A 16,531-nucleotide genomic window follows, 5' to 3' on the forward strand; every position below is an offset into this window, starting at 1 on the left:
ACTCCAGGGACCAAGGGTTCAAATACCCAAGACTATGGAGGGCGTTTCTCATGCAGCCTCTACACACATGGCTCCCTCCTCTTCGGTGCCTCTTGTTGAACTTAGGGCCTTAGTTAGGCATGCTAGGCAAGCATTCTACCACTGAGCTCCATTGTCAGCTCTCTTTCTGCAAGACCATTGTGACAGTGAGCTTGGCACACCCTAGAATCACCTGGGAAGCCGCTAACCCGAGGAATTGTTTGCTCTTTCTGGATAGGCTAAGTTGCCTAGGCTATAGTCGAGGCAGCTTTACACGTGGCCTTCTGCTTCAGCGTCCCCAGAAGCTGAGGTTACAGGTATCCACCACTGCCAGGTCTAACTCAAAATTTGTTTTTATATTCAGGACCTCAGTTCATCAATTATGGCTCTGTATCAAATACAATAGTCTCTTTCCTGGATTCTGGAACATTCTAGTTGTAGCTTTAGAGCCTTTGAAATTTATGAACTTTCTTGGTAGAATCAGGGAGTAATCAGAAAACAAAACCAGATCAGAACCCATAGGCACATCTACTCAAGCTTTGAAATGAATATTAGTTGTGAGGACTGTGGACTCGAACTGTAATAAAAAGGATTTGAAACGAGATGTGTCCTTCTTCACCTTGTTTTTGAGGTAGAAATCTCAGTGTAAAATTTAGATCTTGTACAGAAATGAAGCGAGCTCATGCAAGTTAATCTCCACTGCACCCGTAAAAGGAAATTGAAAGCACTAATGCTGCCCGTGGAACACAGGCAACAGCGTTTCCTAACTGTCTTTGCAGTCTGAAGCTGGGAATTATAGTCAGTGCTTCCTTTTCCTCGGGCTACAGTATCATAGGATTCAATTTTGAATCTGATAGTGGAGGCGTTTTTGTGGCACAATGGCCCACAAAGGGCATGAAGGAAGACATAAATAACCAGATCACTGCGACAGACAAACAAGACCCCCAGATTAGATCTTCACTCCTGGCCTTCTTTTCATTGGCAGACAGAAATTAATTGAGCGTCTGATTGTGTCCATTTCTGGGGCATGCCCTCATTCTTTCAATTTACTGTTTGTTGGTCACTCACTCCTAGGTTTTAATTCAGAAGATGGTTTTCCATGCTAATTCGAAGGGCATGAACAGAACGATACTGTAGATGTGGCAGGCTTCACACCATTAACTTAAACGTTGTGAGTCAGGCATGGTGGCAAAGGCAGGAGGATTGGGAGTTCAAGGCCAGCCTGAGATAGAGAACAAGTTCCAGGCTAGCCTGGGATACAGAGGGAAAGCTCGCCTCAACCACTAAAACAGAAGCAAAACAAACAACAACATCAATAACAACAAATCCAAATGGGGCTCAGATGACCAAGGTAAGGGGTTGGCAGGTATAAAATTGTCAAAGAGTAAACGACATTCTATTAAAAACCCACAAACAGCCGGGCGGTGGTGGCGCATGCCTTTTATCCCAGCACTCCGGAGGCAGAGGCTGTGAGTTCAAGGCCAGCCTCATCTGCAAAGAGTCCAGGACAGTCAAGGCTACACAGAGAAACCCTGTCTCGAAAAATCAAAAAGAAAACAATACAAAAAACAAAAGAAAAACCCACAAACAATTCTGTGATACCATTGTGCCCGGTTAGCTTGGCGCACCCTGGAATCGCCTGGGAAGCACCTAAATCAAGGAATTGTTTGATCAGATCGACTTGTGGGCATGCCTCTTAGAGACTGCTTTGGCTGGTGTGTGAGAACCCAGCACTGTGCCCTAGGCAGGAGGCCCTGGACCACATAAGGAGGAAGAAAGCTAGCGGGGCAGGCAAACAAACAGTGCACTTGCATGCTTTCCTTTCCATCCTCGGCTATGGCTGGTGACCAGCTGCTTCAAGCTCCTGCTGCTCTGGCTTCTATGCTGTGATGAACTTTAACCTGGAATTGGAAGCCAAAAACACTCTTCTCTAAGCTGCTTTTTTCAGGGTATTTATCACAGCAACAGATATGAAACCAGAACAACCACATTCGTGTTGCACAGAAGCTCATCTTAGTTATTTCCCACTAGTTTTTTTCTGTATCTCCTTTCTACTGTACTAAATGGCAAATTTCTATCTGTATTGTCTTAAAGTATTGTCATCACCATCGTCATCATTGTTGTTTTTTGGTTTTTCAAGACAAGGTTTCTCTATGTAGCCTTGGCTGTCCTGTACTGGCGTTATAGACCAAGCTGGCCTCAAACTCAGAGCGATCTGCCTGCCTCTGCCTCCTGAGTGCTGGGAAATATATTGTCTTAAAGTAAAAGTTACTTTATTTTAAAGCTAGTGACCCCAATTATAAGCTGCTTCACAGTATCTGTAATACAGAAGCGCCATCTCCTCTTCCTGGTACTGGAAGCCTCTTGTGTTTTACCATTGAGCTATATATCCAGCCCTTTGGAAGCCATTTTGTTTTTGTTTTTCAAGACAGGGTTTCTCTGTGTAGCCTTGGTTGTCTTGGACTCACTTTGTAGACCAGGCTAGCCTTGAACTCACAGTGATCCACCTGCCTCTGCCTTCTGAGTGCTAGAATTTCAGGGGTGCACCACCATGCCCAGCTGGAAGCCATTTTTAAAGTGGCCCCGATCTCAAATAGAATTTTACCCAACTAAATTCAAGGATATTCTGTAATTTTTACCTTCTGCCACAGAGAATAGAACTATGGAACCATGACTTTAGTAAATGAGAAACAAACAAAAGGAAATACTTTTGGGTAGCTTTGGAATGGCTACCAGGAATGCAATAAAAACTGTATATGTCTCTCTGTTAGGCTATCCCCACCCCTTTCTTTTTTGAGACAGGATCTCATTGTGAAGCAGTGTGTAACTTTTTATCTTGGTGTCCCCCTGCTTCTGCCCCAGGGGATTGTAGGCATGTGCCATCATGCCAGGCTTTCTGAGAAAGTAAACTCTTCAGATCAACTGAGGACCTGGAGTTCCCTCCATCTCAAGATTCAGGGTTTGTTGTTGTTGTTGTTTGAATTTGAGTTTTCACCTTCTTTGTTCATCCTGATCAAATATATTTCCTCGGTTGGTGGCCCAATGTTTAGAGAGTCCCCGCAGACTTGGAAAGGGCCTGCCTCGTGTCTCAGATGTGAAGTCGATCTTCTTCCTGCTCCTCTAGAGAGCCCTGGTGCATATAACACAGCACGTTTTGCTCCTCAGCCTGAAGCGGTCCTTCTTGCAGCCACCATGGCTGGCTTAGGAGTCATAAATCCCTCCAGGCTGCCTTCATCATGCGCTGGCTTGATTCTCCGTCAGCTGTGGCAGTCGGCAGTCGGGCGCAGCACTCTGGGTTGTAACTCTGGTTTTCAGGATTTGAAATGTATCATTCTTTGCCCTTCCAGCTTTTAAAGTTCTGTTGTGAAATCTGCTATTACTGTGATAGGCCTGCCTTTATAAAGGATTTGGTGTTTTCCTTTTGCACATTGCAGTATACTTTCTGTTCTGTACATTTAGAATTTTAACCGTAATATGATGTGGGGAGTTTTTTTTCTGATCATTTAGTTAGGGTTTTGTACGCCTCTTGTATTGGAGAGGTCTTTCCCAAGACTTGGAAATGTTCTGCTCTGGCTTTATTGAAAATATTTTCTATGCCTTTGACATGAAGTTGTCCATCTTCTGTGCTCCTAATTTGTAGATTTTATCTTTTTATGGTGTCTCAAAAATCTTTTTTTTAAAAGCTTTTTAGTTTATTTGTCCTCTTAGAAATGTGCACATCACAGCTGATCAAGTCACCGCAGATCTAGTCCTTTGGCTGTGTCCAATCTCCACTCACTTTTTGCCAGCACCAATGTTGGCCTTTGCAGTCCCCCTGACCTTCTTCATTCTGTTCTTGCGTTCCTTTCGCTGTTTCCAGGAGGTCTTTCTCTTCTCATAAAGGCCATGTCTTGCGAGTCTGTGCTTAGGCTCATTCTTCTTTGCGTAATCTAGAGAATCATCTTCCCACCGCCAAAGTGGGTTCTGAATCCAAATACAAAGATGACATCTGGTGTGGTTTTGTACATTTTGGCCAGCTTTTCCCGAATTTCTGTCTTTGGTACTGTTGCCTTCCCAGGGTGAAGGACATCGATGACCATCTGTTTCCTCTGAAGCAGACAGTTTGTCATGAACTTCCTGGTCCGGATCGTCACTGTGTTGTTCATGATGGCTACGGTGCCTGAGCTGCAGAGGTGTCTCAAAAATCTTGCCTGTTCTGTTCATATGTTTAAAAAAAAAGACCAGGTATGGTGGTGTATTCCTTTAATCCCAGGACATGGTAGGCAGAGGCAGGCAGATCTTAGAGTACAAGGCTAGCCTGGTCTACATATCGAGGTCCAAGAAAGCTAAGACTACACACAGAGACTCTGTCTCAAAACAGCAGCAGCAGCAACAACAAAAATCGTTGTTTCTGATTATGTGTACTAATTCCTCCATCTTGTCTGTCCTCCTCAAGATTTATTCTGTTGGTGAGATTTTCCAGTAAGCTTTTTATTCATCTTATTGAAAATTTCTCCCCATTATTATTTCTTTCTTTTTTTTTTTTTTTTGGTTTTTTGAGACAGGGTTTCTCTGTGTTAGCCTTGGCTGTCCTGGACTCACTTTGTAGACCAGGCTGGCCTCGAACTCACAGCGATCCGCCTGCCTCTGCCTCCCAAGTGCTGGGATTAAAGGCGTGCGCCACCACGCCCGACTTCTCCCCATTATTATTTCAATTTGAATTTTCTTTTTTTTTTTTTTCATTTTAAACAAGAAGTTTATTTAAACAACAAGACGCTTGACTTGAAGGGAAAACTATCTAGGGTCATTTTGTTCAAGAGTATTTACCCCTACTTAAAGACAGATTGCCCTACATGTAACAGCTATGTACAAAAAAGTTATAAAATTGTCCTTGGTTTTACAATGATAAATGAAAAACATTAAAATTCTCCAATCGAACAAGGTATGCAGGGATTTATGTTGTTGGGTTCTTTTGTTAAAACAATGAGAGAAAAATAACTTACTGGAATATAAAGATAAGAGCTGAATGAGCATGCCACTAGTGGAGAAAGGGGGGGTGTTTTCACAGAACCAGTACTTTCCCCAGACCGTCTCCATCTGATGTCAACCAAAGCAGAACATTGGCCATTTAGTTCAAAAAAGAAAAAGAAGAGCAATATGCTTGTGCACATACACCAGTTACTTTATGTACAATAAAGAAATGGGGACAGGGAAATGAAAGAATAGAGAAAACTATACTGTAGTAGTCAGGATGGTGGAACCAAATTGCGGCTTTCTAATTGAGAATGTATTCTTGGTCTATAACAGAATTCTGGAGTAAAGTAGCAGGTTCCCTTTTTAGTAGACACCTCCTGTCTGCTGCTGGAACACATCAATCGTATCTTCGTCCTCCATTTCCAACTGTGCAGGTGTGTCTGTTTCATTGATTGGTTGCCCATCAAACCGGAATCTGATCTGCCTCATCGACAAACCCTGTCGTTCACAATAGGCTTTCATTAGTTTACTAAGTGGTATGTGCCTCTTAATCTTAAACTGCACCACAGAACCATCCTGCCCCGCCACCTTCAAATTAATATGGTCATTGTTCTCAGTCTTGACTCCTTCCTTGGGTTTCTCGTCGGCCATGGTGAGCGCCGGAGTCTCCTCAGCTGCCGCTTCACAAAAGAGGCACCAGGTCCGCACTGAAGGAACACACAAGCAGCACCAGGAGCGGCAGAAGAAGGAGGCGGCAGCGGTGGACGAGGCGGAGGGCGCGCGCACGTCGTGCCTCAATTTGAATTTTCATCAATATTTGTATATCATTGTTGAAGTCTGTCTTCATATCCCACATTGACACCCTTATTTCAGCCAGCTGCTTGTGCTCTCTTGGAATTTATTATGCAATTTATTCACATCCTTCTTCATTTGAACGTATTTATTGTTCTTTTAACTTCTTTGTTGGAAATTTGATCTAAGTAACTCTTATTGAGAAAAACTACTCTGGAATCAGTAGATTTTGGAGGGGTATTCTGGCAATGTTCTTTTGTTGTTGTGCTAAAACATTCTGACTAAAAGCGACTTGGGTGAGGGAAGAAATCATTTGGCTTACATTTCTGGGTCTCAGTCCATCACTGAGGGAATTAGGGCTCCATCCCAGACAGGAACTGAAGCAGGGTTACTGGAGGGATGCTGCTGACTGGCTTGCTTCCAGCCTGCTTTCTCATGCAGCCCAGGGCCCCAGCCCAGGAGCGGCCCCAGCTGAGGCGCACCATCGCCACTATAGAACACAGATGGCTTCACTTCCATGCTTTCGTCTTTCAAACGTGTCACTTGGATGGTCCAATAGTGTCTTTGATTCTCCTCTTCCCCCTTCTCTTCCTCCTCCTCCTCCTCATTGTCTTATCTCCCAAGCTCCTGAAACGGCCCATCAAGCTGCGAGCCCTAACTAGCTTTTCCAGTTTAAAGTTCCCAAATCTTCCACTTGCCACCCACAACAAAGCTCAGGGCATAAAAGCCGCATGGCCAGGGCTACCGCAGCAGCATCCCACTTATCCTGATACCAATTCTTTTCCACTTTGGTTTCTGTTGCTGTGGTAAACACCATGACCAAAAGCAAGATGTGAAGGAAAGGGTTTATTTCGCTTCCACTTCTACATTGTAGTCCATCACTGAAGGAAGCCAGAACAGGAACTCAAATGGAGCAGGAACCTGAAGCCAGGAACTGTTTACAGATTTGCTCCCCATGGCTTGCTCAGATGCTTTCTTTTTGAATTTTTTGTTGTTGATTTTTCGAGACAGGGTTTCTCTATGTAGCCCTGGCTGTCCTGGACTCATTTTATAGACCAGGCTGGCCTCGAACTCACAAGATCCGCCTGCCTCTGCCTCTTGGAGTGCTGGGATTAAAGGCGTGCGCCACCACGCCTGGCCAGGACTGCTTTCTTATAGAACCCAGTACCACTATCCCAAGGATGAACCCACCTACAATGGGCGGGGTCATCCCCCATCAATCACTAATTAAGAAGATGGCCTACAGGCTTGTGTATATCCTAATCTTATGGAGACAAAGTCTCAGATGACTTTGGCTTGTGGCGAGTTGACATAAAACATCGGGCACAGTTACCTTTCTAACTCAGCCAGGCCCACCTGCCGCGGGTAGCCTGCTGGGCCTATAGATCAACGATTAAGTTGATTTACAACTGTTTACCATCTATGCTGCTTTACTGAGAAATTTTAAAAAATCTGTGATATTGAAATATGAAATGAACAATGAAAGGCTAAGTTAATAGAGTCGACTTGACAGGGTCTGGAATTACCGAGGAAGGCTCGAGAGATGCTCAGGGTTTAAGAGCCACAGTGCTTTCCAGGTCAGACAGGTCTCACAACCACATATAACTTCAACTCTAGAAGATCTGATATCTCTGGCCTCTGCGGCCACCTGCACTCAGGTGCACATACCCATACATGGACATACTTAAGAATAGTAGACATACTTAAGAATACTAATACATCTTTTATTATTATATAATATATATTATACAATATATAATATAATAATAAAAATACATCTTTTACAAAAGACTTATGGTCATTGGAGAGACGAGCCCCTGGACATGTCTACGAAAGGCCTGTCTAGATTAGGTTATCCAAGGTGGGAAGCCCTTGTGCATGTGGCGTCCTAGACTGTGTAAAAGGGAGCACAAGCTAGGCACTCGTGGCTTCTGCTTCCTGACTGGGGGCACAGCGCCATCAGCTGCATCCAGCTCCTGCTGCCCTACCTTCCCTACTGAGATGTAGGCCCTGGAGCTGTAAACAGAATAAGCCGTTCTTCCCTTAAGCTCCTGCCATCAAGTATTTTGTCATAGCGATGAGATAAGCAACTGAACCAAGGAAGGAAAGTTTCCAAGGGCAGTTGCAGTGTAAGCTCCAACCTAAAGCAGAGTGAAGACGGAGGTGTTATGGGAGGTCCAGGTTCGTGGTGGTGTATCCAGAGATCTGCACACACATAACACACACATAGCAAACAACAGGAAGTAACGAGAAAGGACAGGATTCACTGCAGAGAGCCAGCAGCATCCTTGAGCTAGAGTGCCCAAGACTGTCAGCCTTTGTTTGAAGTTCTCCTTTTCATGGGGTTCAGGAGGAGGTTGCTAAGGGATTCAGTGTGATGGTTCTCTGTTTTGATTGATAGGTTTGAGCTATTATGTAAGCCTTTCCCTGTCGCACATGTCCTTTCTAGTGGTGTCTCTGATTTTAACCATATATATACCAATTGAGCATAGGCATACAACAGTAAATAAAGGAGAGTTTCCCAATAAGTTCACTCAGAGGACACAGTTCATTTTAATGTATACAGACCGAAAACCAGTAGAGTTGAGGCTAGGTAGGTCCATTGTCCATAGTTCCCAGGTGTATTGCAGTATGTATTTTGCAACAAAGGGGCTTTATCAAGGCGTTGCTGAAAGAAAGTGACCTATTGCATCGTTGGGAGCAGGGGGTACGTGCAGCTTGATGCAAGGGAGGGTCCTAGATGGTGGGGGGGGGCACTGTCAGGATAGGAGCATACGTATAACCCAAGCCAAAAGGAGCTCTAAGTTCTAAGCCGTCCCTCTGCTTGACTGCCTCAGATGTTCCTGGAGGGAAGCCATGGAGGACTGTAGTAGACATACTACCTGATGTGTCCCATGGTGAGGAAAGTGATGCGACATGTCTGGGTATTTGATAATTGTATTACATTACTTTTCTATTGCTGCAATAAGACATCATGACCAAGGCAACTCAGGAGAGTTTATTCAGGGCGTACAGTTTCTGATGGTTAAGAGTCCCTCATGGCAGAGCTGAGGCAGCAGGCAGCAGGCACTGGAGCAGTAGTGGACAGCTCATGTCTCAGAGCCTGCCCACCCTACACCCAGTGACACGCCTCCTCCAACAAGGCCACACCTCCTAATCCTTACCAAACAGTCCCACCAACTGGGGACCAAGGATTTAAACATATGAGCCTATGGGAGCCATTCTCTTTCACACCACCGCAATAAGGAATAAGTATTTTGAAAAGTAACCTAATAAAATGAACAATAACTATTCATTACAAGAAAGAAAAACAAGGGCTGCAGAGATGGCTCAGGGGTTAAGAGCACTGTCTGTTCTTCCAAAGATCCTGAGTTCAATCCCCAGCAACCACATGGTGGCTCACAACCATCTGTAATGAGATCTAATGCCCTCTTTTGGCATGCAGGTGCGTATGTGGGCAGAATACTATGTAAATAATAAATAAATCTTTAAAAAAGAGAAAGAAAAACAATTGTCAAAGAACAATAGCCATGGTGACTTGTGGCTCAGCAGTGAACAGTATTTTCCTGGTCCTAATAATACAGTCACTGATGTAACTGTCGGGGGAGGGACTGCAAGGGTGTGATAGGCTTAATTCTCATCTTTTTTAAACAGGGCAGTCATATTTCATGAACCTGATGTATAAATTAGAGGCATAGGACAGGATACTAGGTTAGCTAAAATAGTTGATTTCCCCTTATAGAAAGTGAGTTTGGGGTTAAAGTAGCAGAATTTGGCATAATACTATTTTGTAAGGTAAAAAAAAAAAGCTATTTAAAAATATTTCTTTAAGGCTGGGCATGGTGGCACACGCCTTTAATCCCAGCATTCGGAAGTCAGAGGCAGGCACATTACTGTGAGTTTGAGACCAGCCTGGTCTATAAAGTGAGTGAGTCCAGGACAGCCAAGGTTACATAGAAAAACCCTGTCTTGACAAACAAACAAACAAACAAAAAAAAACCTCTTTATTTTTATTCATGAGTGCTTTATCTGCATGTACACCTGCAGGCCAGAAGAGGGCGTCAGATCACATTATAGATGGTTGTGAGCCACCGTGTGGTTGCTGGGAATTGAACTCAGGACCTCCAAAAAAGCAGCCAGTGCTCTTAATTGCTAAGCCATCCCTCCAACCCCTGTTTAAAAAAAAACTATTTAAAATTTTGCAATAGTGTGTTATGGCTGGAGAGATGGCTCAGTGGTTAAGAGCACTGGCTGCTCTTCCAGAGGTCCAGGATTTGAAATCCAGTACCCACATGGCAGTTTATGTCTGTAACTCCAGTCTTAGGAGATCCTGTACCTGCTTCTGGTCTCCGCAGGCATGGCATGCACCTGTTATACAGATACACATGCAGGCAAAAGACCCATACACATAAAAATAGTAATTTTAAAAAGTAGTACTTATTGTGTGTGCATATACATGTGTGCATTTATGTGCATGTATGAACATATGTTATGGAGATCAGGGGAGGCAGTTTTTCCTCCCCCCAAAGGGACCAAGGCTTTAAACCGGGGTTGTCAGGTTTGGTGTACCTACTAAACCATCTCACTAGCTTGTGTTTTCAGTGTTAGAGGGAAGGCAAGTTTTACACATACTACAATGTGGGTGAACCTTGAAGGCCTTGTACTAAGTAAAATTTACCAAACACAAAAGGACAAATACTGTGTGATTCTGTTTGGATGATGGACTCAGGATAGGCAAGGGCATAGAAAGAGAAAGTAGATGGGGGAGAAGGGACAGGGAACCGGCGATGACTGAGTACATTGTTTGAATTGAGGCACATGAAAGGGTTCTGAAGATGGAAGGTGCAGGGGTGTGAATGTATTCAATGCCTCTTACCTGGACATGTGTATATGTTTTCCTGCAATAGAAAGTAACTTAAAGGGGAAAAGAGTGGATGGGCATGGTGGCCCCAGCCTGTTATTCTTGCACTTGAGAATTGGAGGCCGGAGGATCAGAGTTCAAAGTCATCCTCAAGTACATAGCAAGCTTGAGTCTGCTCTTGGCTATGTGCTCAAGAAAGAGAAAGGAAAAAAGTACTATTGCATTTTGAATAATTAATTCTTCATACCTTTTTATTTTATAACAGCATTAGTTTTTAGAAAACCATGAACATCACATGTCATGAGTGTTTACATGTAAGTTTAATTTTTTTGTTTGTTAGTTTTGGTTTTGGCTTTTCAAGACAGGGTTTCTCTTGTAGTCCTGGCTGTTCTGGACTCAGTTTATAGAAGAGACTGGCCTCAAACTCACAGTGATCCTCCTGCCTCTGCCTTCTAAGTGCTGGAATTGTAAGTGTGCACCACTGTGCCTGGCTGTAAATTTAATTTTTGAGACAGGGTTTCCTACAGCCCAGATTAGCCTGAAGCTCCTCATGTAGCTGAGTATGACTTTGAACTTATGACCCTCCTGTGTCCTCCTTTCTATTGCAGGGATTACAGGCATGTACCATCTCATCCAGTTTGAGGTTTAAGGCAGTGCTGGGGTTGGGTCCACAATTGTGAATGCTAAGGGCCCTGCTAACTGAGCTACATCACCAGCCTGTGTACACAGATTTTATGACGTAATTTGGACTACAGTGAGCTCATTTGAGGCCCCCCACTTCTTACCTTTAGTCTCTTTAGATAAGGCTAGTTATTTGCAGTGAGGAGAAGCACTATTAGATAGAGCTATTTAGAGAATTTGAAATTCCAGAGTACTAAATGTGCGCATTAGCACTGCAAATAAAGGCACAAATACATCCAGCTTGGATGATGACTTTCTTATGCTGCAACTTCCCTTTACTGGCCCTGCTCCTCTTCGTGCCAGTCCGAGTACTTGATGTATGGTCACCTCTGAATGGCGTAGGGGAAGCCATCGTTGAGTTGGTCCAGGAACTGGGAAGGACCCTGAATTAAAGATAGATTATCATGTGGACATGTGTTGCACAGATGATTTCTAGATCACAATTTTATTTTATTTTATTAATATTTTTGTTTGTTAATTTTTTGAGACATGGTTTCTCTGTGTAGCCTTGGTTGTCTTGGACTCACTATGTAGACCAGGCTGGCCTCGAACTCACAGAGATCTTCCTGCCTCTGCCTCCCTGAGTGCTGGGATTATAGACATGTGCCACTGTGCCCAGCAATTTATCTTATTTTTACAAATTATCTTTTTTTGCCGATCACAGTTACAAAAATTAATTTTTCTGTTCTCATATATTACATCCTGACTGCAGTATCCTTTCCCTCCTGCCCTCCTAGTGCCTCTTCCCCACCTCCCTTCTCTGCCAGATCCATATTTCTTCATTTCCATTCAGAAGAGAACAGGCCTCCCAGGGATATCAACCAAATGTGCCATAACAAGGTACAATAAGACCAGGTACATGTTCTCAGACCAAGGCTGGGTGAGGCAACCCAGGAGGAGGAGAAGGCTCTCAAAAGCAGGCAAAAGAGTCAGAGACAGCCTGTAGGTCCTCTGCATATACATTATAGTTGTGTGGCTTAGTGTTCTTGTGGGACTCCTAACAGTAGGAGTGGGGGCTGTCTTTAGAAATTATCTTATTGAGCTGGGCATGGTGGCACATGCCTGTAACCCCACTCAGGGAGACAGAGGCAGGCAGATCGCTGTGAGTTCAAGTCTAGCCTGGTCTACAAAGTGAGTCCCTTACAGCCAAGGTTTCACAGAGAAACCCTGTCTTTAAAAAAACCAAAAGAAGAGGAAGAAGAAGAGTGAGAGGAGGAGGGAGAGGAAGAGGGGGGATGAGGAGGAAGAGGAAGAAGAAGATGATGAGTAGGAGGAGAAGGAAGAAATTATCTTATTGTTTAGTTTGTATGGGTGTTTTGTTTCCTTGTGTACATGCAGTACCCCTGGAGGCCAGAAGAGGGCATTGGATCTCCTGGGATTAGAGTTCATGAGCTGTCATATAGGTGCTCGGAATCAAACACTGGTCCTCTGGAAGAGCCATTTCTCCAGTCCCCACAAGTTACTTTGTAACCATGTTAATATATATCTTATTATATATATTGGCTAAAAACAAGGAAAGGCACTCCAATGAGTGAGTGAGTGTGTGTGTGTGTGTGTGTGTGTGTGTGTGTGTGTGTGTGTGACTAATAGGCTATCTAGCTTTCCAGTAACTTGTCACATGCAGTCAGTCACATTCAGGTCAGTGTCTCTCAGACTTACTGATGAGCTAGGAGCTGGACTGAAGGAGAAACAGACTGTAGAAAACAACTTTATGCATCCTCTGAGGCCACGGAGGCTGGCCAGCCTCTAAGACAGACTGCTTGGTTTTGACAGCTCGCCTTTCCCTGTAAGCCTTTATTGCTATGCTATAAAGCACTGCTGCATCTTGTGGGCCCTTCTAAATTTTCCTCTTTGTTCACAGTACGAGATGAGAACAGAAGCACGGCGAAAAAACCTCCTCATTTTGATTTTGCATTACTTAACACAAGAAGGGTATGTTATCACCCGCGTTCACGATGATGCCTCTGCTCTCCGACCCTCCAAAAGCAGTGACTGCCCTTTACTTTTAGAACAGTTTCATATTACAGGGCAATGAGAAGAAAGTATAGTGAATCCTTATATACTCTTTCTCCCCACCTGTTTCCTACATCATCATCATCATCATCATTGTTATTATTATCATTATTTGCAATGCTGGTGATGGATCCCAGGCAAGCACGGTGCATCTGAGCCCCAACTCAGTCCCTTATCCTTCCCATCTCTCCTTAGTGTAGTTTATTTGTTATAACTGCTGAGCCTGTGCTAATAAATGACATTATCCACAGCAACAAAAGAATAACTAAAACAGCAGCTGCATCCATATTTGGCTAAAAACAAGGAAAGGCACTCCAAAGACAGTTTCTTAAGTACTTCCTTATTTGACTATAAGCACTTTGGAAATTGTTTTGGATGGTGGGAACATCTCTAGATATCACTAGAAGCCAGAAGCTTCCACAAATAACCATTGCAAATGACAGTGTTTGGATATATTTATGGTGTGGTTAAGTCATATGTCTGCAGTCTCTGCTTTGGAGACTGGCACAGGAGGACCACAAGTCCTAGGAACCCTTGAGCTATGTACTGAAACCTTATCCCTAAAACAACCAACCTGAAGACATCAGAAAACTGACATCACCAAAAGCCATAAAGAACCAACCCATTCAAAGTGTTAAATAAGCCAAACCAGAAAACCAAATCCAAGAAAACCAAATCCAAAACAACCCCCAAAGCCATATGTATTGGTCCTTACTCTAGAAGAATCCTTTACACACTGGTTTTTCTGTCATGTGCTGCTCACAGCCTGCTTGTCCTTTGTGTTGAGTCTCTTTGCCTTTGAAACCCTCTTTGTTTTTATTCCTTAAACTCAGACTTAATCTTCTCTCTCCTGTAAAACTGCCAGCTACATGGATGCAGCTAATGCTTTGGAGGAGGAGACTAAGCTGGGATTACGGCGCTTTGAAGTTTGTGACAACGTTGACCTGGAAACTATTTTGATGGAATATGAGAGCTATTATTTTGTGAAATTTCAGAAGTACCCCAAAATGGTTAAGAAGGCACCAGATGCAGGCAAGTAGCTTTGTGCTAGTAGTGATGCTTTATCCCATGGTTAAGGATGGTGTTTCCGGTGGCCCACATCTATAACCCCACTATCAGGGAGGTGGGGACATGAGGAACAAGAATTGGTGACCAGATCGGCCTATCCCTCCCCCAGCAAAAGGTGTTCCCACGTACGTGGTTAGATGGAAGAGTAGACCAGAAACATCTGGAGCCTACTTCAGACCCAGAACTGACCACTCAAACATGAGTGCCGGGATGTTTGGCATTGTCTAGTCTTGTTGGCATTTGTTTGAGGAATGTGTTTTAGGGTAATGAAAGCAGAGCCCCAGGGTGCTCAGGTGCTCTTCAGAAGACCAGCATTAACTTCTGCAGTGATGGAAAGGGCTGTTGGAAGACAATAAATGACAAAAGACTCTTCCTTGTTAGGAAGACCTATTATCTGTCTTGAAAATAACATGGAAATGAGTATTGGTAAAGCTAATAGCTCATGTATAGATAATGAAATGCTTTTGAAAGCCATCAATCCAGATGGTGATCAATATAATGCAAAGACCCAATATAGGTCAGCAGTCAAGGAGGCTGGCTAGAGGGAGGATCTACAGCCAAGGTCTCAGGTTTTGTAGTAACATTGACTTAGAAGTCAGTAAGTGGGGGAAGTAATTACAAACCAAGGGAGACTGTTGTCCTGTTTACAAGGCACTTGTTAAGCCACAGAGTTTAACATTTCATGTCGGGACCAGGAAACTGAGAGGAGCATCAATTAAAAATAGCCAGGGTCAAGGCTAGGGTTGAAAGAGGCCTGCAATTTTAATTTTCTGTTCTCTGAGCTCCCTTCCAGTGAAGGGCTCAGAACTCAGTTCACTTGGGTGGTTGTGTGAGCTAGGCACTGTCTTCTGACACAGAGAGACAGGCACCATCCCTGACAGGGACTGACCTCTAGATGGCCTGTCCCCATCTAGCTTGGCACTGATCTTCTCCTGTGACATTGGATACAGTGTCTTAGTTCTAAAGGTCACTTGGCAGAATTTGACTCAGTAAATGTTCCTGTCAGACTCATGAGATCCTCGAGCTCTGTGTGACCCAGAACAACAGTGGCAAGTCCATGAAAACTCAGTGGACAACTGGCACGCTGTAAAGCCAGCCTGTTGTGGGTCTTGTTCCCACATGTGGGGTCTGTGACACATTCACTAACCAAGGCCTGGGTGCCTTTCTCCGTGTGGTTCACGATGCCTGAGATGCTCTGACTTCCTTCTGTTCGGTGGCCCCTTCACCTCTCATTTGGCTATCTAGCTGTCTGTGGTCCAGAAGGCTGAAGCACAAACTGTAAGAATGCTGTGAAAGAAAATGTACATGAAAGTTTGCTTGTTCCCTCTTAAGTATAAATTCTTCCCTTTCTCCCAATGTTTTTTTTCCCACAGTAGAAAATAATTTACCATCAAGAAACGGAGGGAAGAACAGAAGGTAAAGGGATGCATCTTGATCAACTCAACAACTTAACCCTGTTTTTTCTGTTTTTTGTATTGTTTTGTTTTGTTTTTGTTTGTTTGTTTTTGAGACAGGGTGTCTCTACATACCCTAGATTTCTTAGAGCCTGGCCGTGAGTCACAGAGATCCACCTTTGCTTCCCAAGTGCTAGGATTAAAAGCATGCACTAACATGCCAGGCCTGATCAGCACTCTGATCTGAGGCTCTCTTTCCCGAAGAGTCTCCAGTGCCACTCCATGGTTGCCTGCCAGAAATGCCAGACTGTGGCCATGTGACCTTGGAGTCCCCCTCTTGTCACACCACTGCCTGGACTTAAGCCAGTGTCTTTAGATTCTCCTGGGTCACTAACATTATGGTCAGTGATATCCTATCTTTCTTGCCCATGTGGCTTGGAACATCCGGATCTCTAAAGTTGAAAGATTGACACCCAAGTCCCACCACTGATTTTTAAGCATGGAGTAAGCATCTGGCATATGTCTCAGGATTGGCTGGCTTGGGGCAGCAGGGACTGAGGTTTTTGCTAGTATAAAAAAGCCAAAATCTCACGAGTGGGTGAAAGTGTGATTCTGGAAGGAACTGTAGTGCACACCCATTTTAGGCAATGAAAAAAAAAAAAAACACCTTAGAATGTGCCCGAAAAAGAAAACTTAGATTGACATACTAAATGACGTATTAGGTCTTGAGAGGCGTGCATTCTGTGGGCCT

The 16,531-nt window shown here is 43.9% G+C and overlaps 2 protein-coding genes and 1 pseudogene across 5 annotated transcripts in view; 1 reads left to right on the forward strand and 2 right to left on the reverse strand.

The window, feature by feature from the left end:
- Nucleotides 1–16,531, forward strand: part of KATNAL2 (katanin catalytic subunit A1 like 2) — a 79,735-nt gene that overhangs the window by 21,097 nt on the left and 42,107 nt on the right. For all 3 annotated transcript variants that reach the window (XM_084779566.1, XM_084779567.1, XM_084779568.1), the window contains exons 2-4: nucleotides 13,167–13,237; nucleotides 14,184–14,350; nucleotides 15,760–15,802. In XM_084779566.1, the coding sequence (XP_084635692.1) occupies nucleotides 13,167–13,237; nucleotides 14,184–14,350; nucleotides 15,760–15,802 (281 nt within the window). The remainder of the gene's footprint in view (nucleotides 1–13,166; nucleotides 13,238–14,183; nucleotides 14,351–15,759; nucleotides 15,803–16,531) is intronic.
- LOC311595901 (small ribosomal subunit protein eS24-like) lies at nucleotides 3,689–4,185 on the reverse strand (annotated as a pseudogene). The gene has a single exon. The product of its transcript is annotated as a small ribosomal subunit protein eS24-like (transcript).
- On the reverse strand, nucleotides 5,159–5,759 carry LOC311596551 (small ubiquitin-related modifier 2-like). Its single transcript, XM_084780138.1, has one exon. It carries the CDS (start codon nucleotides 5,620–5,622, stop codon nucleotides 5,335–5,337), a length of 288 nt encoding a protein of 95 aa, XP_084636264.1. The 5' UTR covers nucleotides 5,623–5,759; the 3' UTR covers nucleotides 5,159–5,334.

This window comes from Acomys minous, assembly GCF_964271855.1.
Source record: "Acomys minous genome assembly, chromosome: 4".
Taxonomy (NCBI): Eukaryota; Metazoa; Chordata; class Mammalia; order Rodentia; family Muridae; genus Acomys; species Acomys minous.

Coding starts and splice junctions, on each gene's coding strand:
- LOC311596551 (XM_084780138.1), bottom strand. CDS start 5,622: ATGGCCGACGAGAAACCCAAGGAAGGAGTCAAGACTGAGAACAATGAC.